General features: G+C 39.5%; 1 protein-coding gene across 4 annotated transcripts in view; it reads right to left on the bottom strand.

The window, feature by feature from the left end:
* Window positions 1-26532, bottom strand: part of SIDT1 (SID1 transmembrane family member 1) — a 109452-nt gene that overhangs the window by 54786 nt on the left and 28134 nt on the right. For 3 of the 4 annotated variants that reach the window (XR_006207812.1, XM_042957158.1, XM_042957159.1), the window contains 3 exons: window positions 12580-12701; window positions 11391-11561; window positions 2443-2488 (listed from right to left, as the gene is read on the bottom strand). Coding sequence is in view for 3 of the 4 variants with exons in the window: in XM_042957158.1 (XP_042813092.1) it covers window positions 2443-2488; window positions 11391-11561; window positions 12580-12701 (339 nt within the window). In the remaining variant the exon portion in view is untranslated. Of the gene's footprint in view, window positions 1-2442; window positions 2489-11390; window positions 11562-12080; window positions 12474-12579; window positions 12702-26532 lie in introns of those variants that run through there. The other variant, XM_042957160.1, reaches the window with a different exon arrangement.

Raw genomic sequence — 26532 nt, 5'->3', positions numbered from 1 at the left:
TAACCTTATTCTGAGAATCAGAGAATAAAAATAGAATATTTTTCAATAATCCAAAGACTTCTGATGGGGAAAAAAATAACCTCAAGATTAAGGAATGTCATTAACATTGCTGTTTGGAAGTCTGTTCACACCTTGTCACAGATGGCAACACTTCTAAGAACCCACTTCATTTTGACCTTTCATCTTGGACCCTGATTCAATACATGTAAGACAGAGGTCTATCCAAAGGCGAATGGTCTGGAATTCCCAAGAGGTGTTCTTGGTTCCTAGGGAAGCCAAACTTTGTAACCTAAGAGCATTGTTATGATTACTGTTAGCAATAATGAGTATCATATCTATTTCTTTTTATTATAGGAGTTGGTTTTGTGCAAAAAATCAGACATCTACTGAAGCTTTCTCTTTTTGCCAAAATATTATCAGTCTTCTTTATCTCTAAATTACCATAAACCCCAAATAAATACTTTTGACCCTTGCCTCGAGAATCTACTTTAATCAGAAAGAAGCAAATGACAAGTACCCAAAGCAATGGCTGGAATTTAGGCCACAAATCACCATCTTGGGTCTTCATTACCCACCCAGTTTCTGTAACCTGCTTCTATCTGATAATCAAGGTTCTGTAAGAATGTGCAGTCATTTGGGTGGTTTTATATAAATAGAAAATCTTTCCTACAGTTGAAGGGGATATAAAATCTAGGTCAAAATGGGAACAGTTAATAGTAAAGTAAAACTTTCATAGACATCAAATAATTTCTATTTTGTTTTTTAGTTCTAAGTATGTTTTACTCTAGTTTGAGATTTATATACAAACTACTTAGAATTTCATATTTACATACCTTTTTTAAAATGAGAGAAAGCTATAATATATAATCCTCACTGATTTTCTTTTTTAAAAAAAATTTTAATGTTGATTTATTTTTGAGACAGAGAGACAGAGAGCGAGTGGGGGAGGGACAGACAGAGAAGGAGATACAGAATCTGAAGCAGGCTCCAGTCTCTGAGTTGTCAGCACAGAGCCCAATGTGGGGCTCAAACTCGTGAATCGTGAGATCATGACCAGAGCCAAAGTTGGACGCTTAACACACTGAGCCACCCAGGCGTCCCTCATCACTGATTTTCTACAAACTGAGAGTGCATTTCAGCATTCAGTTAGTTACCATATTTAGTATATCTCCATACAGCACTATTACACTATATTCTTTGTGTGGTTGGGATGTAAGTTTTTCCTCTCTTTTCAGATATCTCCCATTGCACCTAGCAACTAGTGTTTTCACATATTTCATGAATTAAGTGGCCAATAAATGTTGAGGGCAATTCATGTGGGCCTGTAGTCCTCTTTTGTCACTGGGTGGCAGTATATATGCACTGTGGAGGCCTTCACTGATGGGAAATTGAAGTCTTAAAAGATGCATGGGAGTTGGCCCACACAGGTTTGGGGGGCTGATTGTGCACATCTCATCCCAACTCTGTATTCAAGGGCATCATGTTGGCAGCTTAAGATTGGCCATAATGGAGGTATTTACACCACAGAAATGGGCAAATGCTACAAATCAGGGGTTTCTCTCTGGGAACTGGTTGTTAAATATTTACTAACACATAAGTGTTTGTAATAGATTTAAACAGTATCCATGTATTGTGTTAATTCCAGTTTCAATACATTCAACGCAAAAATTAAGTAGCCATTTATGACCTAAGCTGTATTACAGCCTACAGAAGATTTACAATAAATATCGGGACATTAAATAAATCTGTGATAAGCCTGCTATTGCATAGACTTAACTCTTTCAGAGGCTGTGAAAAAATAAAAAGGTAGCTAGAAGTGTCCATGGAAAAGCAGCTTAAAGTTTTCATGTATGTTTTTTCATGTATTTATTCTGCTTATGATTATGGTTTAATGGAGGGCACAACACAAATATCTAATTCTTCTAATGTCAGCATTCCTGTTCTCTCTTTATGACAGGAGAAACTATTATACCATAACACTCTAGAAATTAAAGTATGTCCCATTTTTATTGTATTTCTCAGTTGATTAATTATTTGTGTACCTGTTTTGTGTTTGGCCTTCCACTCCCTGTCCCTCCCCATTTTGATAATAAGGTTCATGAGGGCAGGAGTTATATCTCCATCTTCTTCATATCATATCTGCAGCACCTAGTTCAGTCTAGTACTGTCCTTGGTGCATAATAGATGCACAGTTTGCTAACAGTTGAGCCAAGGAACATCTGAAAACAAATGGCATGCCTCTCATTTCACACCAGTTAAGGGGATAAGATCGAATGTTGTGTCTAAAGTCCCAGTAATATGAACGACATTCCAAAAATACAAATATATCTCAAATTGTGAAAGGTCAAGGGCAATGCCACATGCTGACTCTGCCTATTACCATGGGTTTCTTGGGTAATGTCAGTAGGTAGAGTCATGATAACCTTGAAATGCTTCACTTACCTGAGGTTGAGAGGGGCTGGCAGTGAAGTGAAAGGCAACATTTGTCCTGAGAAATGTAAGTGGGAGAAAGAAAAGGGGGAAAAGTGAGAGAAAAAGCTAAGTTAGCAAGCAAAAAATATTTATGTAAAAGAAAACCACCCTAAACTAGATGCAAGGAGAGCCTTACTCTTTGTGAAAGGAATTCTAGTCCTGTCAAACTGACCAAGTAAACTGCATGGGGACTTGGTTTCAACTCTCAAGAATGATCAAACTGGGGAGGGATCAATTTTATGTCTCTATATACCCATGATGTCATGCCTATGGAAATAATTACTTTGTTTGGCCTGAATTTTGGGGAACCTGAGCCTGAACTTCTTCTGGGGCCCTTCCCAGCTTCATCCCTCGGTGCTTTCTAACAAGTCTTTCTTCCCACTGCTAGTTTTCCTTTTAAAAAAGTAAAACAGTTTTAAAAACCTTATTAAAGATTCCTTTATAAAGGACATGTCAAGACATTTAACAAGAGGTTTATAATTGGAGGTGTTGTTTAGAAGTCATAAAACTTGAGCACTGTTTCTAAATTTAACGACCAACGATTTTAGGCTGTTGGCAGACTGGGCTCAGAATTTAACAATGGGTGCAATGTGTATGTATTTACTCTCAACAGATATTATCAGTGTCAAGGATTCATTCTGTTGAAGCACAGTGGAAAACTTGTGGCTCTAAGTCAGCTAACGAAGCCAAATCTAGTTGTGTGTTTGATCCTGAGATTCCACAACCAGAGTCAGGACCCTGGTGCCGTGCGTGGCTGGGTAGTGTTGTGTCATCTGCTATTACCAGGGCAACATGGGGCCTTCAATTCTGTTCGTTGCCAGGTCAGGGGAAGGAAAACGACACTGATTTTCTTGGCTAGCAACAGACAGCATGAGATTTCCAGATGCAACCAGTATTCTTTGGCCAGGAATTTCTTTTTTATACTCTGAAAGTATGGGCATCGATATGATTTTTTCCCCTTGTCCTTTATGTTTTCTTTACCAGTATAATCACATACAACCTTCCAAAACATTGTTTTCTTTAAGACTATCACATTTAAGTCCTCTCTTTCTCATAGAGTCAACAGTGTGTGTAAAATAAACATCATGTCTGTTGCAGATGAAACATTTTGCTTCCTTCCCCATGGGTCCTGTCAGAGGCTGGGGGAGGTTGAATTAACCAAGAGTCGTTAACCAACAGAACAAAGCTAACTGAGACTCTCGTATACCTCTAGAGAAAGAGGTATAAACATTTCAACTTATTTGTTTAAAAAAATTCAACACAGGAAACAAAGGTTTATTTGATAAATAAAAACTAAAAGCTGACTTTGTTCCCCTGTTTTGGTTAGTTTGAGGGAGGGGGGAAGAGAAAGAGACCAGATGGTGTCAAGAGAGGTGGGTGTGCAAATAAGGGAGGCAGGAAAAGAAGAGGAAGAGAGAGGCCCATGGAGAAGGTAGAAGAGAGAGGAGAGATACATACAAAAGAAGAAAAAAAAAAAAACAGAAGAAAAAAGAAAGGGGGTTTGGAAGAAAGGGTAGGTGGGAAGACAGGCAGGGACAAAAGCTAAGTAGTTTTTGAGGTGGGTACCAGAGAGGACTGTGAGATACACGACATCTTCTTCATCTTAGGATAGCCAGCCCCTGGCACAGAGCCCAGTGGGCGTGCAAAACCCCCACTTTGTTTGTTGAAGGAAATTATGCCCTATTATTCATTTGGACTATGGACTTCAGAATATCATTCCCTGTTATCTCCTTACTGCCATCTGTTATGAACTCCCTTCGCTCACCCCAACCCTTCCACCCACCTTCTGGTCATGTGTAACCCTCTACCTCATCACTCTGGTCTCAGTAGAAGTACAAACTCTGAATGGATGTGCTACATCCTATCCTTTCTTCCCTCCTCTTGGACTCTGCTTCTACAAAATTCAACAGTCCTATAAATTTTATACACTCTTGGTTTATAAATATACTAAAATCTCAACCACTTTCAAAATAAATAGTAAACAAAAACGCCCCAACAAAATGCCTCCCTTTTTCCTATATTTTGCTCCTTTGATGTCATTTATATCCTCCCTCTCCTTCACAAACTAGCTTCTCAAAATAGTATTCCACTCTCATCCCTCATTTGTTTTTTCCTCTCCCCACTGCCATCAGGATTCTTTTCCCACCATCTCCCTGAAGTTGCCTTTGCTGAGGGTAAGTCGCCTCCTAACTGCTAAAGCCAGTGACTTCATCCTTAACTTTACCTCTCTGTGACATTTGACTCTGACGACCACTCCCTCTGCCTTGAAACTTTCCTCCCTTGGGCTCTGTGACACCTGCTTTCCTTGGGTTTTCTCCCACACATTTGGCTATGCCTACTCAGCTTCTTCTGATAGTTCTGTTTCTCAGACGACCCCTTACATAAGTACGTTCCCCACAGTCCCATTCTTGACCTTCTCATTTTCCTTAGCCACGTACATTATATATCTATACAATATATAATGGCAATTAAATATTATATATTACATATTATATTTAATACTTTGTCATTAATATAATAGTAAACATTATATTTAATTACTATATATTAAATGTATATTCAATTGCCACAAAATCCATACAAATGTCAGTGAATCTCGGGTTTCCATGTCCAGCCCAGGGCTGTCACGTGAACTCCAGTCATGGAGGAGTAATTATCTGCTGGGCTTCTGCACATGGCTATCCCTCAAACATTCAAACTGCACGTAATCAAAATGGAATGTGCTGTAATTTCCCTGTTCCTGAGCCACTAGGTCTCTTTGGTAGGAAACCTCACCAGACTTCTGACATCATTGCTGGAGTCATCTTGGACTCCCTTTTTATTGACTTCCACATTTGATTCATCACCAAGTCTTACTCTTAGTGTAAATGTAACCTGGATGCACCTGACCCACCTGAAGCACTATCTTTGCCCAATATAGCATTCACTAAGAAAACAATTGGAAAAGTAATGGAAATCATTACTGTGGTCTACCCTCAAATACTTAAGGGTGATTACCTAGTGTGACACATGACCAAATGGTCTAAAAGCCTCTTCACTTACCTATTTTCTCAAAAAAATCTACCACTTTCACAGCTTGGTAGCTGAACTATCTCACTCAAAACTCTCTCAACACAGACTCAAATCCTTGATTAGAAGACTGGAGGAGGGTCAAAGGCTGCAGGTACTCATATAGGACTATATATTTTTTATTCTGCCACATGTATTTTTTGAATTTGTGAATTATCCTTATGTATATTACTTAACTCCTTTTCTCCCTGACAACTTTATTGCTGCTATAACACATTCAGTCCCTAATCATTGTTTATTCTTCTCTACTCAAATAACTTTTCATTTGTCTATATGTCTCTGCCCTCTCCTCTCTCCAGTTCATCTTCCACGTGACTACTAAATTCATCTCTAAAAATCAAATTTGTTTATCTTATTCCATTGCTTGAAATCCTTTAGTGGCTCCTGTAACCTGAAAGGTGAAGTCCAAACTTCCTGGTTAAGCATAGAAGATCTCAAAATCAAGGATTGGGTACTGATACCCGTGTCTCCACCCTGTCTCCTCTTATTCCACTTCAGGCACCGTGGGCCTGCCTCCTTGAAGCACTTCTACTCAGGCTGCTCTCTGTAAGCCAGACCTTACTTCTGAGCATCATGCTGCTGTGTGTCCAACACCCTGCCAAGTATCTGTACGTCACGTTCAACATGTCCCAGAGTGAACTTATCCTCTCTTCCTTCCTTCCTCAACATCCTCATTTTCCCTTAGTGACCTTTTATGGGGTAGCAGGCCACCCTTGACTCTCCCATTTCCCTTACTCCTCATACCCCATCAAGTTTTGTCAATGTCACCTCTAAATTCTTCCATTCATCTCATTATTATCTTGACTGCTGCATCCGCCTTCAATTTTCTGCATCCAGTTTCGTCCCCTTCAAATCCTCCACGCAACCATTCCGACTTAGACAACTACCAGAATTTCTTCACGCTCCTTCTGAGCTCCGCCCAGCCCATGATCAGGTGCCTGCCTGCTCCGACGGCCTCCTGCTCCTTCCTGTCTGCGACTTCACACTCCGCAACATGAGTGAGGGATAGTTGGATGGCAGGGAGTAATGTTTTAAGACAGAATTTTATTTTTAAGACTCAATTGAAATAAATGCTTCATGGAATTGAGAAAGATATTTAGGGCAACATAAACATTGGGAGGACAGCTTTAAACACAAAGTAGAAATAGCATATTATAGTGGCAATTGCTCAGAGCTGGGAGTCAGAAGTAGCATCTAGTCCTGATTTTATCCTTTCCTAGCTGTGTGTTTGGATTAGTCACTTAACCTCTCTGGGCACCAGTTTGCTCATCTGTAAAAATGAGGTGAGTGGATTCAATTTCAAAAGTTCCTTTCATTGTTAAAATGTATGCTTCTAGAAAAAAATCCTGAAACATGGTTCATATACCTTCTAGTGTGCCACTCAAAAACTTGCAACAGAAACTGCCATGTTGGGAATTTTTGAGTTGATTTTTCAGCATCTCTCCCCAACACCTAGACTTCAGATCTCACCACAGTCCCCAGCTCCTGCTTGTTATCATCATCCTCTGGATTTCTGAGTCACCAGCAAAGTTGGTGTGGGACAAACCAGAGCCAAGAAGAAAGAGACATACATATTTCAGTAACCATCTCTTCTCAGACTTATCTTATTCTCATAAAAACCCTAGTAACCATACAGTTTGAAATGCTCTGAATGTCTGGTTGCTGAGGTCATCACATGATAAGAGGTGGAAGCAGAAAACAACACGAAGGAACAGATTTGCAGTTCCAGCAGCATGCACATCATTCATTAACACTTGCGCAGACCTGTGACCTTATGATTTCAGTTTCACAGAATTCAGTTCTCCAAAGGGTCTAATTAGCCTCACAGGAAAACCAGCCCTAGAATTCAAGTACACTGCCACCAGATGACAGTCACAGGTCGAAGACACAGAGACCAATCAGTAAATGCGATGCTTCCCTGAAGTTCAAACTGTACTCTGTTCAAGTAATGTGCGACAACCTCCTTCAAACGTATCACCGTGAATTCCCACATTGTTTAATATCATAAATAGTTAAGTATTAAAATCATTAAATGTAAGCACCATATTTAGAAATTGCTTAGAGGTAGTGGTTCTTAGCTCTGGCTACACATTAGAATCACCAGGGGAACTTTAAAATTATATATACTAATGCTCAAACCTCCCTCCTAGAAACTCTGACTTAGTTGATCTGGGTGGATTTTGTCTATCAGAGAAACTTTTTCTGTCTTTTTTGGGAGGAGGGTGGGAGTGAGAGTTTTTTGCTCTTGAAATTACCATGTCACTTTTTTCTACACCAAAATTAATGGAGGGACTTGGAAAAAATGCTGTGACCACTCCTCCATCCTTCTAACCATTCAGTCCTCCATCTGTCCATCCATTGCTATGGGCACACATTGTCAAGAGCTGCACAGAAGACCAAGGTAAATATCCGATTCCTATTAGCAACTCTACTGGCTATCGACTTCTTTATAAACTGCCTTAGAAAAGTTAAGGTGAAATTTATAATAGAACAAAACATTCTGATTACAAAAATAAACTGCAGAAGTATTATATACTATTTGTAAATATTCTGACTTAAAAAAATTAATCTTTTTATTGAAGCATAAAAAAACATATGAAAAAAACACAAGTCATAAATATGTATCTGAATGAATCCTCACCAGGTAAACAACCATATACTTCCTCTTTCCTCTTCAAAGTTACCACTATCCTGACTTCCAATATTGCAGAATAGTTTTGCCTGTTTTTAAACTTCATATAAATGGAACGAAACAGTATGTATTCCCTTTGTCTGGTGTCTTTTGCTTAACATTGTGTTTGTGAGAGTTATCCATGTTGCTAGGTACAGCAATGGTTTGTTCATTTTTATTGTTGTAGAGTATTCCCTGGGATGAATAGGACAATTATATATTTAGGAGTTGGATTTATAATAAGTAGGTGTGAAATTGCATTGTCAGTCTTCGCAAATTATAGAAATTGGTACGTGTAGGGAAATCTCCTTATAGTTTTAATTTGGTAGCTGATAAGGTTGGGTTTTAGGACCATTTGGATACCTTCTTTGGTAAAGTGTCTGTTAAGCTCTCTTGCTTATTTTTTTTCCAATAGGCTTGCTTTATTATATTTTAAAAAACAGGTATAGAAATAATACTAGTCATTTCAAATAATTGACTTGTGATTTGGTTGGTTCTGTCCACTGTTGATTTGTTCTCTATTTCATTGTTTTATGCTCTTATTTTATTACTTTCTTTTACTTTCTTTGAGTTTTATTTTCTAACTTCTTGAAATGGACACTTACCACACTGATTTTCAGCCATTCTTCTTTCTTAACATATACATTTGAAGCTATACATTTGCCTCTAAGCAGTGCTTAGTTGCATCCCGGAAGTTTGGATATGTCATATTTTCATTATCATTTTTTTCAAAATATTTTCTAATTTTTATGGTAATTACTCTTTGACTCATAATTTATTTAGAAGTAAGCTACTTAATTTCCAAACATTTGGAGACTTTTATAGATATCATCTTGTAGGTGATTTCTACCTCAATTCCATATACAGGATTTCAGTTCTTTTAAATCTATCTATCAAGACATGCATTAGAGCTTGGCAACTGGTAAATGTTGCATGTGCACCTGAAAAGGTTAGGCTTTCTATCATTTTGAGATACAGTTTCTTAAATACATTAATTTGTTCAAGCTTGTTGTTCATATTCACTTGCTCCTTATATCTTAAAGGGCTAGATAGCAAATATATTAGGCTTCCAGGCCATAATGCCTCCAAACCAACTACTCACCTTTGTCATTGTAGTATGAAAGTAGCCAGAGACAATATGTAAATGAATGGGTGCAGCTATGTTCCTGTAAAACTCTAGTTACAAAACCCAGTGGCCAGTCTGCGGGCCACAGATTGCCAATGCCTGTTCTATTTAATTATGTTTTGGTCTATTTATTCTATGATCTATAGAGAAATCGCTGCAATTGCAAATTAGTCCAATTATTTTCATTCTGAAATTTTTGTTTGTATATCATGAAGTGATGTTAGCAGGTGCATATAAATTTAGAATTGATTCTTTTAGAAATATGAACTGTCCCTCTATCTTCAGTAATGCTTCTTGCATTAAGGAATATCTTGTAAATATGATATACTACAAATATGATATATACAAATATGATATATATGATATATACAAATTTATTTAACCGAACTTTCTCTTGGTTAGTATTAGTATATTTCTTTTACTATCCTTTTATTTACGTTTATATATTCTTTTTTTTTTAATTTTTTTTAACATTTATTTATTTTTGAGACAGAGAGAGACAGAGCATGAACCAGGGAGGAGCAGAGAGAGAGGGAGACACAGAATCGGAAGCAGGCTCCAGGCTCTGGGCCGAGGGGCTCGAACTCACGGACCGTGAGATCGTGACCTGAGCTGAAGTCGGACGCTTAACCGACTGAGCCACCCAGGCGCCCCACGTTTATATATTCTTTTATTTAAGATTGTACTCTTGTAAGCAACACATAGTTTCCTTTTTTTTTTTTTTCTAAATCTCATTGACATTCTTAGTCTTTTTCTTGGCATATTTGAGTCTGTTTATATTATATATATATTTTTCATTGGGTAAATGTAAACATTGATTCAATTCCTGAGACTCTTCACTCTCTGTTTCAAAGTTCTAGTGAGAAGTCTAGGTCACAGGATTTTTTTTTTCCTCCAGTGTAGTTTCTGCCCCTGAGATCTCCTCATTTTTTTCTTAGAAAACATATTGTTCCAGTGAAGCTGAGTCTGGCCCTATGGGCATACAGGCTTGCACACACCTGGGTGCCAGTCTCCATCTTCAGCGGTACCCAAACTCATCAGTTCCAAGAGTCTTCCCTGTAAGAAGCCAGAACCACAGAAGAGGTGATAATGGGGGGGGGGGGGGGGAGCAGGCAAGAGCTTGCCTGTTTTTTTCTTATTGATTTGTAGAAGTTCTTTATATATCCTGCTATGAACCCTTTACAGTTATGTGTCTTTTAGTCTATGGTTTATCTTTTTGTTCTCTTAGTGAAACATTTTGATGAGTAAAATTCTAATTTTAATATAATAAATTTAACAATATTTTCTTTTAAAATTTATTTAAAACAGAGAAGAGGAAGTGGTCTGAACCCTTGAGAAGGCTTAGTCTTAGAAGAGAATGAGGCAGAAAATCCCTGAACTTTCTGGCCTTATTAAGGAATGACCTTAGTCTTTCTGTTTAAGTATTCACACAGATTTATGCAATATTTTACAAAAGCTACCTTTGGAAGAGAACAGATCCCTTGGAGATAATTCCCCCAATTGACTTTATTATATGTATGTCTAAGATGAACAGTTTGAGATGGTGAATCCCAACTGGTTTTGGTTTCAAAGGATGGTAGTGCAAGGAGAAGGAGGAAATTACCATGAGTTTTTGCACAAAGGACAAAGCCACATAACATTATTTTCTACCTGTACACATTCCTACCAGTAAGGACAAGAAAAATAGGTTAAGGTATTCCTTAGAATAAAATCCTTCAGGAGAGTGGAACTGATGCATAATGCAAAAGTACCTGGTCACCAGGGCCTCTTTCTTGGACTACAGACAAACGGGGTCCTCACAGACCCCTGAGAACAGATACACCTATGATGTCAAGCACTGTTCCCCTCTGCGCCAGTCCCTACTGCTTCCCTGTTGCACAGATTATGGCCCTGCTGCCCAGCTGTGAGTAGGTGAGTTCAGAAGGTTCTCAGACAAGACACCAAGTGCATAATTTCCTTCTTGAGTGCTGACTTGGAAAGTGGATTGAACATGCCCAAGCACAGCAGCAGCAGACAAATGAATAGAGAAAGGCCACAATAAGTCCTGCTTACTGTAGCTGGAAGTGCTGAATCTTGGTAACCAGCAGTTTGTACGGGGCCCCCAGGGGTGCCATGGAGGCTACATCTACAAATATCAGTTGCTCCAGAGGTCCTGTTTCATTGGTTGCTTCGGAGGGACATAAGGTGCGGCTCACTTCCTGGTAGTTGTAACTCCTCTGGTATCTGTAGCAGCCAATGGAAGGAAAAACCAGCAAAAACAAGAGAAAGAGACTCAGTGAACATGCAGGGGAAAAAGCCGATCTTATTTCATTTCTCTCCAAATTTGTTTTTGAGTCCTTATGTTTTGAATTTCAGACTGGACCTATTGATAGTGATTTAGAACTAGTGTCTTTGGCATAAGCTTGTGTGATGTGATAACAGGGATTTGAGTACTTCTCAGTGCTGGCCAGTTCAATTCAGTCATGCCTACATGATACTCAATGATCTTCCTAATTCAAGGAGGAAAATATACCACATTTTGAAGGGGAAACTGTCCTGGTAAAACAACCAGTTGATTTCATATTTCTACTCAAGCTTTCACTGAATGGAACATAAAAAAAGCGCCCCAGAGCCCAAGTCAAGGCTGTGAGAGTGACTATTTTGGTTCTCAAATTACTCAGCCACTAAAAATGATTTAACACCATACTATGTATATATGTCTGAATGTCTTCTGGTTTTTTTCTTAGTAGTGCTATATAGTACCTTACATAGTTTCTCTGCAAAAATATAAACTTCCTGAAGGCAGGGATTTTGTTTTCCTTCCCCCCACCTCCCACTGCTGTATTCTTAGCTCTAGAACTTAGTAGTGCTTAATAAATACTATGGAATGAAGAATGCATACTCTGTGGGCATTCTGAAGAATGGAGGAGGTGTTACTCATTTACGTTGACTGATGAGCCTAACCCTATCCTTAGTGGATAATCCACTGACCCAGAGCTATAGAATATTCTGGATAAAATCAAAATGCTAAAAGTTCTTCCGGTGCTACAAATCTAGGCAGAGTGTTTATCTGAATTCTAAGGGGATGGAAGTTAAACATGCTCGAAATGGTCAGGCTATGTGCCATGATCATTATTTGCCCTTAGCATACAATGTCAGCATTCCAAAAGCCTGATTTGTCTTTACTAGGGAAAATGCCAATTAAGATCTAAATCACTGAAAGAACCCAAATGTAAAATTGTCCAGGAGAAGATCCACTTACAGTCCTTGGAAGAGCAGAGGAACCTGCCAGGACAGCACCGCTTTTTGCTGGCGAACCACAACGAGGACTGGGTAGTCGAGGTTCTCGGAGGAACTGTTCACATATACCCGCACAGCATTCACCTGGGAGCCAGGGCAGAGAGGGGGATAAAGTAAATCACACACACACACACACACACACACACACACACAGCATATGCATCATAGCTGCTACCTGACATCATCTTGGGTGAAACCAGATTCTGGAAGCTTCAAATGGCAGGCTGAATATTTCGAATTGGGCAGTCAATACAAGGTTTTGGGAATAAGTCCACAAGAGAAAAAGAAATTGAATATAAACACTACAGATTCAAATACCTTAAAAAAAAAAAAAAAGACCTACAAGCTCCTCAATTGCTGACAAACTTTAATTTTGTTTTTGGAAAATCATTCTGTGCTTTAATCCAAAATGTTGTTGCCACGTTTTATTCAAGCCTAGCAGATGGCCTGATGCTCCCCTAGCAACAGATACCATAGGGGCTGAGAATTCTTCTCTTTGCCCTGCTCCGAGGCATAAATCAATCCCTGAGACAAAATGCTTTTCTACATCAGCAGCTCCATGGTTCCTTCTGAATACGCATTTCAACCCAAGGATTTAACACTATCAATGCTGTTTTAAAGACAGAAAATTGAATTGAACTGTGGCCCTCGATCTAGATAGTTTTGGTGTTTTCCTTCAGTTTTTATAATACCATAGGCTAAATGGAAAGAACAAAATAGAAAAAAGACAAGGTAAGAAAGAAAAAGTAAAACTTGATCTTTCACATGAGACTCCCCCCACCACCCCAATGTTGTATGAAAGCCTTAGTGTTCTCTTGAAAGCTTCTTTATTGGGAAGAAGAAATGAAACAAGAAAATCTTGCATTTAAACCCTGAAGAACTATACATATTGAAAACAGAAACTGAGGGGCACCTGGGTGGCTCAGTTGGTTTAATGCCAGACTCTCAGTTTTGGCTCAGGTCATGATCTCACAGTTCGTGACATGGAGCCTTGAACTGGGCTCTGTGCTGACTGCAGAGTCTGCTTGGCATTCTCTCCCTCTTCCTCTTTGCCTCTTCCCTTCCCATGCACACTCTCTCTCTCTCAAAATAAATAAATCAACTTGAAAAAAAATGAAAGTTGAGGGGAAGCAGAACCACATGGATATCATATGCTACTCTTTGGTTCTCTTATATCATTCTTCATTAAACCACTTTGCTATTTTAATGTTGAAACAGTCCAAGAGTAATTACTTTGATAAGAAGCACTTGCTCATGAAGGGAACATTTCCTTGTGCCTAAACTCTACATGTTTCCATGGAAGTTATGGTGCAGCCGATAAATGCCAACACCCTACCTCTAATGCAGACCTCCTTCCTAAGTTCTGGATGTTCCATAGGCACCTCAATCTCAACCTGTCAGAAATGGAATCTATCATTCTCTTCATCTTTAATTTCCTCTAAATTTCTTTGCTTCTTGAACGGCCTCAGCATGCAGCCATTTCATCTAATGACAACCATTAAATGAGAGTCATCCTTGATTCCTACTTCTTTAGCTTTTCTCAGTCAATAGGTCATCAAGTTTTATTGCTTCTACCTCCTTCACTGTGTCCATATCCAGACTCTCCCCGCTACAATGATGCTGTCATAGCTCTCGTAGTTTATCTCCTCATCAACAGTACCTTAGCTAGTGTTATCCCCAGGACTCTGCCCCCTCAGATGTCAATTCCATCTTGGCATCCTCCTATATGAAAAGGCCTTTAGTGGCTCTGGGAATTTTCTGATTTACCCCAACACCTGGATGTGCAATTGGCATCTTTTTTTAAAGTTTATTTATTTTGAAAGAGAGCGCACATGTGAATGTGCATTAAATCAGGGGAGGGGCAGAGAGAGGGAGAGAGAGAATCCCAAGCAGGCTCCACACTGTCAGGGCAGAGCCCGACCCAGGGCTTGATCTCATGAACCGTGAGCTCATGACCTGAGCCAAAATCTAGAGTTGGATGCTTAACCAAATGAGCCACCCAGATGCCATGCAACTGACATCTTAAATGAGGCGATGGGCAGCCTTGTGGGACTGAGCCCTTAACCTCTGAGATCTGATGCTGAAACCAGCTAGACCTGAACTGAACTGCAGGACACCCAGCTGGTGTCACAGTGTCACCTGATGTGTGGAAAATCCACCCATTTGGTATCAGAAGTGTTGAGTAGAAGAAAATGGAAGTGAGTTTTCCTATAGACAACAACAAAGCATTTTTGTCATGTAGTCAATTATTATTTTTTTCTTGGACACTTCTTCCATCACTTTTAAAATTGAGCTATAATTCACACACCACACAACCCACTCTAAGGTGTACAATTCAGTATTCACAGAATTATACAACCATCACCACTATTTACTTCCAGAATATTTCATCACTCCAAAGAGAAGCCCTGTACTCATGGCAATGACTCCTCACTCCCTCTTTCCCCTAATCCCTGGTAACTATTAAACTGATTTTTATCTCTATGAATTTACCTATTCTGGACTTATGGCATATTATATGCTCTTTTGTATTTGGCTTATTTCACACAGCATGATGTTCTCAATGTTCTTCCATGTTGCAGCATGCATCAATGCTTCATTTCTTTTATTGCTAAATGATATTCCATTGTATGCATATCCCACATTTTTTAAATATATTTTTTAGTTTATGGACATTTTGGTTGTTGCCACCTTTTGGCTGTTTCGGTTGTTACAAACAATGCTGCTATGAACATTTATATACACGTTTTTGTATGAATATGTTTTTAATTCTTTTGAGTGTATATCTAGGAGTAGAATTGTTACATGACATGGTAACTCTATGTTTTACTTTTTGAGGAGCTGCCAAAATGTTTTCCAAAGAGATTCATCATTTTACATTCTAGCAATTTACATTACTGGTAATATATAAGTGTTTCAATTTCTCCACATCCTTGCCAACACTTGTTACTATCTTCTTGCCTATAACTCTCCTAGTAGGTGTGAGTACCTCCTTGTAAACCACATGGTATTTTAACTGTTTACCTGCCTAGCTTTTTTTTTTTTTTTTTTTTTTTTTTTTTTTGGTGCAAAAAGATGGTTTTATTAAAGCATGGGAACAGGAACTGTGGGCACTGCACTAGGGTTTTGAAGACTAGTTATATACTATAGAGTTGGGGGAAGTAAAGGCAAAAGGGAGGTCTCCAAAAGGACTTTCATATGCTAAAGAGTACTCCTAAGATACTGGACGCCTTGCTATTTTCCAACTAAGGATGTTTTCTCTTTAGTAAGGCATTAACATTAAGACAGGAGGGAGTTCCTGGAGAAATGTTATACTTTGTGTTTGTCTCAAGTATTTGTCAATGGGATGCAGGTTATAAGGAAATTTAATGTTATTTAAATTTTATTCTTGCCTTTGTTCCCCACATCATATGGAGGGGAGGATGATACTAGGGGCTCCAGGAAACAGAGTATATAGGTCTCTGGAGACTAGGCTGTTGATAAGATTGCCTTTTTCTTGTAATTTACTAAGACATATTGTAAACTGATGGAGACTCCAGTCCTGCATGACAGTGATCTCTATCAGTTAATCATTTGTTTTCCCCTTTCCTTTGTTCTTGGGCAGCCAGGAGTGCCTGATGAATGTCACACATATCCCACCCGGGGGCTGGGGGAGGGTGTTGCTTGTGCTTTGCCCTCATCTTACCTTATGATCCCTCATCCTATCCCCCCTGAACAATTTTGACGCTTAAATCTTTAAAGTTGCTGGAGGCAGAAGGTCTCATCTTCTGTAATTTCTTCCTGCTGAATGGGGGCATAAAGACGTCCCTACCTATGGGTCAACATTAGCCAGTCTGGGAATGTATAGGGGAGTTTCGACAGGCGATAGGCGGAGGCAGCTGAATACATCCTGCACTCTTTTAGGAAGGTGCAAACTTTATGTTTGGTATCCCTAGTGTTGACAGAATGAATTAGCTCAGAAGCAAGCTCACTTTTGTGGTGCATAATACGAACACTCACCAGCATTATGCATGCAGCACATGATTTAAAAGCACACTTTTAGGCTGGCTTAAATCTACAGCAGTCAGAACTGAGGTACAACCTAAGGAAAGCTGTGAACTGGACAAGCTTCATCTTTAGCCTGTCTGCTCCCCTTTCTGGACCTAGAAATGCAGCCTCCTCTTCCCTTCTTAGGTACTTAGTACCAGAAGGGATTTCCCTCCATTGTTTTTTCACACTTTAAGACAGTGATTCTTAAATTTTAGCGTGCTTTTTTGGCATTCAAATCCCTCAAGCCCACCCCTATAAATTTCTGACTCAGCAGATCAAGAATAGAACTTAAAAGTAAGCATCTTAAGCATGTTGCGGGATTCTGATGCACATGACTTGGAGCCTACACTTTGGGAAGTACTGTTCCAACGAAACCATCTAGTGGATGACCACGTTTGTCAGCAACTTGCCAACTGCCCATTATTATGAGATGCACAACCCTGAGACCACCAAATGTCACTAGCATGTCTGGAAGCTGGTGTCGTCTGGGGCTAAAACTGGGTTGGAAGGAAGGAAGTCTGTAGGGAGAACAGATGTATCACCACCATGGTTACCCCATTCACTGCTCATTGCCACACCCTAATTTTATTCCTTGTCTGGCTCTTGTAATCCACTTACTTTTGTATTATTTAATAATGATCTTACTAATTATAATAAAAACAAACTCAGAGATACTGACATAATAAATTGCAGAAAAATATATTAGAGTAGGAGATCGAACTGGGCAGTTTTTTTTGAGACAAATAAATAACACATTGCCCCCAGGAAGGGATAAAGAGTCCTGTTGAAATTTTGCTTTGCTTTTTCAGAGGCTAACACACAACTGAGAAGATTGGATTATATTTGCAGCAGTGAAATAAGCCATGTAAAGGCAAAAGTGAATGAAGGACAGTGTTGACCATGCATAATGGATCGTGACACCTTGTAACAGACCATTCTTAAGAGCCAAGATTTTCCCTCTTATTGCTTTTTTTTCTGTTGTCATGAGCACCTAGCAGTGCTCCCCCCTTGCCCATGGGGCCTATGTTCCAAGACCTGCAGCGAATGCCGAAAACTGCAGATAGTACCAAACCCTATTATAGCATCTTTTTCCCACACATACACACTTATGATAAAGTTTATACATTAGGCACAGTAAGAGATTGATAACAATACCTAATAATAAAATAGAACAATATAACAATAATTGTAATAAAAGTTACATGAATATGGTCTCTCTGTGACTCAAAATACCCTACTCTACTGTACACACCCTTCTTGAGATGATGTAAGAGGATAAAATTCTCACATGATGAGATTACTTGACACGAATGACATAGGCATCATGACATAGTATTAGGTTACTGTGGACCTTCTGACCATATGTCAGAAGGAGAATTATCTGCTTCTGGACTGTGGTTGACCATGGGTAACCAAAATTGTGGAAAGTGAAACCACAGATAAGGGGGGGGTACTGTATGTATGTATGTATATATATATATATATATATATATATGTATATATATATACACACATATACATATATATACACACACAGTATATATATATATATATATACAGTATATACATATATACAGTATATATATATATATATATATCTTATTTTCTTTCTATGTTTTTTTTTAATTTTTTTTAACGTTTTATTTATTTTTGAGACAGGAAGAGACAGAGTATGAACAGGGGAGGGTCAGAGAGAGGGAGACACAGAATCTGAAACAGGCTCCAGGCTCTGAGCTGTCAGCACAGAGCCCGACGCAGGGCTCGAACTCACGGATGGCGAGATCATGACCTGAGCCGAAGTCGGCCGCTTAACCGACTGAGCCACCCAGGCGCCCCTCTTTCTATGTTTTTTACAAGTAAGGGGTTGTGTTATAGCTAAGGGAGAAAAATTATTTAAGTATTCTCATTACTGATATTATATAGATCACAATTATGAAAGATCTTAAAGCTTTGAGACTCCCAATTTAATCTTTTGGAACATGTCAATAGGGGAAAGTTCAAAATTATAAGTAATATAATTCTGTTGCATAAAGAGGATGAAAATGAGTTTAATTTAAAATCTGGTTTGGTTTTGCTAAATTAATGAGGCTGTAGGCTCTATTAGTTGGAACATCAGATTATAAATCAGAGATTATTGGTTTCCATTATTAAGCATGGCCCTGTTTTCCTGTGTGATCTTGAAAAACAGAGTCTACTTATAAAATAGCTAAAATAGAATTTGCTTTTCCTAATGTGTGTTGTTTTAGTAACTATGTTATTTTCAGAAGGTGTATATCTTGGGAGTGTTTAGGTTCTTTGATCTTTCCTTCCTTCCCTCCTTCTTTCCACCCTTTCCTGCTACCCTTCCACGGTCTCTCCAACATTCATCAAACATCCCCTGAGTTAAGAGCACTGGGATATGAAGTGGGCATACTAAAGGCAATCTTTTTTTTTTTAATGTTTATTTTTGAGACAGAGAGAGACAGAGCATGAACGGGGGAGGGTCAGAGAGAGGGAGACACAGAATCTGAAGCAGTTACCTTTTTTTTTTTTTAATGCTTATTTTTTTTTATTTTGAGAGAGCGAGCCGGGGAGGTGCACTGAGAAGAGGAGAGAGAGAATCCCAAGCAGACTCCACACTGTCAGCACAGAGTCTGATGCAGGGCTTGAACCCAAGAAACATGAGATCATGACCGGAGCTGAAACCAGGAGTCAGATGTTTAACCGACTGAGCCAGCCAGGTGTACCTTGAAAACAATAATCTTAAATTTGGTGCTTATCATTTCTGTGTATGTATATTTTACTACAGATGGATGATAGGTAGATAGATAGGTAGATAGATAGATAGAAAGAAAGGTTTTGCTTGTTTACAAAGTTTATGTAAATGAGATCACGCAGTATGTATTCTTCAGCAACCTGCTCTTTCTCTCAACTGATATTCTTCAGTGACCCATACTGGTCCATATCATAGTTTATTTATTTCATTCTTGTTCATAATTCCTTGTGCTTATGTAAGAGGGTTCTTCTTGGGTATGAACTTAGTGGAAATGCTGGCATGTAATGTGAACCCATATTCAGCTTTAGCAGAGATTGCCAACTTGCCCTCTGAAGTGGTTGTACTAAATAACATTTTCATAAGCGATATGCAAGAGTTCCTGTTTCTCTGCATCCTTGAAAATGTGGTATCATACTTTTGAGGCTTTACCTTTCTGTGAGTGTAGAGGGCTAAACATCTTTACACATATTCTTTGGTCATTCTTCACCTCTGCAGTTGCTCTTCATATAGGCTTTACCTATTTTTCTGTTGAGTTGTTCTGTTTTTCTGTGATTTCTATATGTTCATGCTCCTGATGTTTTGTCTGTTATATACGTACCAATAACATCTCCTATTCTATGGCTCATTTCTTTCCTTCATTCATGGTGTTTATAGTTTCTTGATTTCACAGTGAAACAATAGGATAAGCCTATATCCATAGTGGTGCTCAATGGAGTCAGGGATTCAAAATGGTGATAATACTATGATCTGACCAAGCACTGCGTGCAGACTGGGATGCAAGAAGCTTGGGTTCCAGTCATGATTCTTCCATAGCTGAGTATCCCTGGGGAAGTCACACCACCTGTATGTTTTGGGCTCCTCATCTGTAAATAGTATCTTGGGACTAGATCCTCTCGAGCACCTTCCCAGATACAATAAATTTCTCTAATGAGTCAAGGTCATGTGCACAGGCAGGCAATGACAGGACCCATGTGGACAAGTGCAACTTAAATACAGTTGGGGGAATGACCAACCAGCTTCTGTGCTGTATTGCCTGACTCCCCCACACAGATAGCCACTTTGATCCTTGTGTGCCCACAGTACCTGCTTACATTGCTACCACAACATCATCACATTATGCTGTTGGTGATAACATCATTTGTCTCTCTGACTAGATCATGAACTCCTCAAGGACAAGATTATCTTTAGGGGCACCTGGGTGGCTCAGTTGGTTAGGAGTCCGACTTCGGCTCACATCATGATCTCACAGTCCATGAGTTCGAGCCCCGCGTCGGGCTCTGTGCTGAGAGCCTGGAGCCTGGAGCCTGCTTCAGATTCCGTGTCTCCCTCTCTCTCTGCCCCTCCCCCACACATGCTCTGTCTCTCTCTGCCTCGCAAAAATAAGAAAACTAATAAAAATAAAATAAAATGAAATAAAGGTAATTGTTTTCAAAAGCTTTGAAGGAGCTGAGACTTTATTTACCCCCATTGCCACAGTTTCATTGATACTATGGAAGACAGACTTCTGGGTTAGGGACAAAGGACTTTATTCCTCTTGTCACAGCAAGCAGCATGAACATCAGCACATTTGCAACAGTTCCTCTTGCCATCAAGTACCACTAAGGTGATGTGAATGGGCCCAGATTGCTGCCCATATATGGGTAGGCTGCACAACAGAAGAGGAACCGTGAGCTTAGGGAATGCATATCTTTTATAATGGGCAGCAAACCTGCCTCACCTTTGCTCCGGAGACTGACACTCTATCTTCTGAGGCTGTTTGCTATACAAATATTCTTGAGACAATAGTATAGAAAAAAATTCAGTCAGTGTCTCCCTGTAAGATGTGCAGAAATCAAGAGACCCATGAAGAACTGTCTCCCCAAAATGATTACTCTGGGGGATGAAGGACATCTGAGGACAGTCTAGAATCTAGCTACTTTAGGGTGGGGGCAAATAGAGAATTCTAATTGTCTTTTTGTTTCTAATAAAAAATTTTTTTTACATTTATTTATTTCTGAGAGACAGAGATAGAGCATGAGTGAGGGAGGGGCAGAGAGAGAGAGAGAGAGAGAGAGACAGGGAGATACAGAATCCGAAGCAGGCTCCAGGATCTGAGCTGTCAGCACAGAGCCGGACATGGGGCTTGAACCCAAGAACTGTGAGATCATGACCTGAGCATGAAGTTGTATGCTTAACTGACTGAGCCACCCAAGCGCCCCTTGTTTTTTTTGTTGTTGTTGTTTCTTAAGCTGAGTTGTGGGCACACAGGTGTTGCGTTATTTTCTATACTTGTTTACATATCTAAAATATTTCATAATAATAAAAAGGAAGCCATGATGTTTTACCCATTTCTGAGGGACAGCCCTCAGTTTATGTAGTCTCTTTGTTGTTCAGGGATGCAGCAAACACTCAGTTACCAACACACTCTTGTTGCTCTTCTGGCTTATTTTGTTATAGTCTATCCTTATTTTAGTGCTGGACCTGCTTATGCTAACTTCACTGATTTCTCTCTCTCTCTCTCTCTCAGCTAGCTGCAGAACTTTGCATTGTCTTTGCTCTAAATAACACAGCTCATTTCCCCACTGCTTTATCCTGGAAAAGAAATATGGTCAGGGCCATATTGCCCTGATGAAGCTAGCACTGCCCTAAATGGTAAGCTGCCTAACCTAGATTCTGTACCAGGCATACGAATTTCCTAGGTCTGCTATGACAAAGTACCACAAATTGGGTGGCTTGAAACAACAGGAAGGAGGTGGCCTGGAGTCTGGAGGCCAGGAGTCTGAAATCAAGATGTCAGCCAGGCCACATTACCTCTGAAACTCTGGAGAGAATCCTTTCTTGACTCTTTGTACCTTTTGCTGGTGGACATCAATCCTTAGTACTCCTTGGCTGGCAGCTACATCACCATAGTGTCTGCCTGTTGTCACATGGTGCTTTTGTTACAGAACCAGGCTGGAACGCTGGTGGAAAAACCAAGCAGCACTTGGAGATCTTGGTGGATTGGAGATTTATTTAACATTGGCAGGCTTAGAGGAGACCATTTCCTCCAAAGATCTGAGTGCCGAATCCAAGTGGGAAGGGTAATTTATAGCTGTCAGCCTCCATATATGGGCGGGGGGGGGGGGGGGTGTTCATGCACATGGCAAACAGGGCAAGAAGAACCCTGAAGAGGGGTTTCTAAGGAGCTTGTTTTAGTCCCATCGGCCATCTTTGGCACATTACTTTATTCATTTCTCCAACATTCCCCTCTTTGATGCCTTTTAAAAAACTTTCAGTAGGCATCACCTTTCAGTTTTACAGGTTGTACTCTCGGAAGGCTAAGATACGTGCTGCAGTTTGGCGAGCAACAGTGTTTTCAATAAAATGTACCAGGGTATTTAGTATGCAGGAGCCAATGGTCACAAGTAAAATTGTGGAAAGGAGGGGCCCTGCCAGGGCAGGGAGCCAGGGTGCCCAGTCTGTGAGATCCCATCTTCTCCACTGACTGATATTTTCCTGTTACCTATGTTGAATTCTTTCCTTGAGTTCCTTAACTTTAGTCCTGACTGTTCCTGATTGGTTTACAAATTAGCAACATTCTTCCCCCAGAAAGATACAAGTCCCTCCTTTTTCTGAAGTGAGGAGATTGAGGGCTCGCCTATTTTGGAGGGACACTGCTGCCAGGGAGTTTATTTGGCTTTGTCAGGTTACCAGGGAGTCTGCCATCTGTTCCACGTCCAGCTTGTTGGTGCAGTCTCTCTCAGTCCAACAGCAAGAAGCAAGATCAGGGCTATGACACCAGTAAGGGGCAAGGGCTGGCAGAGTTGCATCCGAACCCCTGGGCTCAGTCCACACGTTGATTCCTCAAGCTTCTGCCGTGCACAGGCCAGCCAGCTTCTGGGGTGTGGCTGGAGCAGGGCTGGAGATCTCAGGGGCCAGTGTCTTTTTGAGGGTCAGTTTAAGTGGGTTCAATGGATCTGGATCACTTCTCCAGGTTGTGGGTTCCTCTGAATTGGCCTTCTTAACTCTGGAGTGATGGACCCATGGGGTGATAACCTGAAACTGAATCCTCTATTTGGTTGTATATCTGTAAAGTCCACCTCTAAGTCTTCGAAAGGGGCGGGTTTCTGATAACTGTCAGATCAGGTTTAGGGAAGATATGGTTTGCATATTTAGAGATCCATCCTGTTTTCTAGTTGTTTAAATAATCATATGCCCATGGGGTCTTATTATTATCCCCACAGAATAATAAGCACAGATTGTCTATACATGAAATACTGTGACGATTTTTCTGCAGTTTACCTCAAGTTGTCTAGTTTAGGTAAACAACAAACATTTAAAGACAGTCACAACTAGAATTTAATATCCATAATGGTGCATTGTTGAAACATAGTTTTTCTCTCTAAAAACCCCCCTTTCCAGAGATAGCCAAATTGAGACCAATGCATTTGTAGAACAAGTCCAGTCTTAACAAACCTGGCCTAATTATTTATATAAGCCCAGCAAGAATAGCGATTGATCATGAGGATCTTTTGAAGTTTGCTTTTCTGGAACCTTTCATAAGGAATCTCCAGGTTGAACTTTTAGTAGCCTCTCCAGGCCTTAGAAGCCAAGCCAAATACTTGCCATCAGACAGGCCTGCAATACCTGTAGAATTGGGCAAATTCATCTTCATGAGGTCCCCAAGATATCCTGAGGTTCCTGCATCTGCCAGGAAGTGACCTTCTTTACTCACCTGGTGGGGCTGCTGGGAGCTCTGTAAGCAAGGTATCAGGCCAACATTTCCAAGGGTCTTTATGGCTCCATGTTTCATAAAGCCAACCTTAGTTCCTTAAAGTTGTCTGGTCATATCTGAGTCTATGAATGTCACTCTCAAATATGACCTTCCAGTCAAAACTTTGGTAAAATAACCAGTATTTCCAATGGTGACCAGTTATAAGATGAACAGATTCTTATTGAACTTATGCAAACAATTGTAATTGTCAGAAAGAAAGAATACTCAGAGAGTTTTTGAATTTCAGGGGAATTATGTAGAGAGAAAAGATGAATGCTTCAGTTCACAAATGAATACTTTATGACATTTTTGTATACCATAGATATCTTGAGAGAAAGTTTCCTTAATCTGTAAGAGGAAACATTAGAGAACCAGCAATATTTTTAACAAGAATCACAAAACTATAATCTTCCTCAGTTCATTTAATCACCATGTTCTTAATCCTTGTTCAATTAGAATGTAGCTTTTTAGTTCTGGAAATTCTTACCCATTATAGTACTAATCTTAAAGATGTCAAATACCTATATTTGTCCCCAAAGTCCTTTTTATAAATCTCCTTGAAGAAGAAACATGTTTTGGTGAGAGAATAAGAACAATTATAAATAACAAAATCTCAGAAATAGACATTGTTAAAGATCTGATGAAAGTTCATTATGATGCAATTGACAAAGAAATTCAGTTATTTCTGTGATGCATAACACTTCAAGTAATCAGAATATTAAGTGATGACATTATACCAAAACATTAAAACTTTAGGAACTGCATATATTTGGACAGTTACAGCATTTTTACCTGTGCAATACAACCTAAGGGTTACCATTGTATGACAGTGCTTTTCCAAGTAACTTAGCATCCCAAATAAAAGGGCCCAATTGGTCAAAAAGACTTCACCTGCCATTCAAATCCTGGGAAATTTGTTAAAACCCCAGGATGTCATAAGCACATCCTAAATAGGATTACAGATCATTACAGATCTTAAAATTTTATTTACTCAACCAAGGTGGCAATAAAAGATCCCAAAGGTGAGTGTATAGCATTATATAGTTGTTACCAAAAACTAGCTCCTTTAACATTGAGAAGTTTTAACTAAGTAATCAAAGACCTGGTAGAAATGAAACCTAAAACTTTGGCTTTCCCGGAAGACAAACCTTTGTTTGCATTGTCTTATCAAGAGCAGATCAACGGTCCAAGAAAACTTTGTAATTTGAGCACAGAGAAAAGCAGAATTTCAACCTTATACCAGTGTACTTGTAAAATTCCATTCATCTCAACCTTAGTCCATCCTGAGCACACATAAAATTCCTTTCCAAAGATTTCCCTTCATGAACCTTCTACAACTTTGCTTTGCCTTCAAACTTTGTCCCAAAGCCATTTCTCTCCAAATAACCAGTCTCATTTAGAACAAAAGTACTTTCTTCTACCCTCAATAAAACTGTATTTCCATTCCTTATATCTCTTACATACCTCCTACTTTCCTACATACAGGATTGCTTTCTTTATTTCCATCAGTCTTAAGTACACTTAGTAGGATTTTAACTCTTAGGAAACCTTAGTCTCCAACTGAGGACTTAGTAACCAACTGAGAGGTGTTTACATCAGAATTTTTTTAGATGGTAAATTCGTGAACCAGTTAAATACAAAGCATGTTTTCCAATAGGTATGAATAGCCTTGATTTCTTAGCAATAAGAAGTTAAAAACACAAACCTATGTTCAATAATCAAAGCTTTAGCATTCCATCCTATTTGGAAAGTTTCAGGTAACCAAGGACCTTGAAAGTTATGTTAACAATTACCCATGAAAACTTTGAGACAGACAAAATTAACTATCATTAACAAATTGCAACAGAGATAACATGAGCTTATTTGACCTTTGCTGATAACTTTAAAGATAGGTCCAACAAACTTAAATTAGTTTAAACACTGAATATGTTTCACCTGTGTCCACCTAAAAGTCAATCCATTTTTCCCCATTGTCAATTTTCACCTGGGGCACCAGTGGAGGTATCTGAAATGGGTGGTCCAAGGGGGTGCACTTTGCTCCTTGACCTGGAGGGTGGGAGGAGGAACCAATGGTGCCTGAGACACTGAGGATTGTATAGGACCACACCCAAGTTGGTACAGAAACGTGAGGGGGAGGGGAAGGCAGAAGCAGCAACTGCTTGGGAATATTCCTTAAAGTCCCTGTCCCGAGGTAGACTAACCACATTTGGCTCCAATTATAGCCGTTAACCTGGGAAATGAGGGAGAATCCCTCACATCTATTAGGCAGAGGAACAGGGAGAGAGAGTCAGTGTCCCCTTTAGTCTGATTCTATCTTGGCTAGACCAATAAGGTCCCCTTCTTGGGGTTCCTCCTGATATCGGCTGGATTTCTGGGACTTTCCCTCGTTGGGACACTTA

This window comes from Panthera tigris, chromosome C2, assembly GCF_018350195.1.
Source record: "Panthera tigris isolate Pti1 chromosome C2, P.tigris_Pti1_mat1.1, whole genome shotgun sequence".
Classification (NCBI taxonomy): Eukaryota; Metazoa; Chordata; class Mammalia; order Carnivora; family Felidae; genus Panthera; species Panthera tigris.
This window is presented reverse-complemented; position numbering and strand designations above follow the sequence as displayed.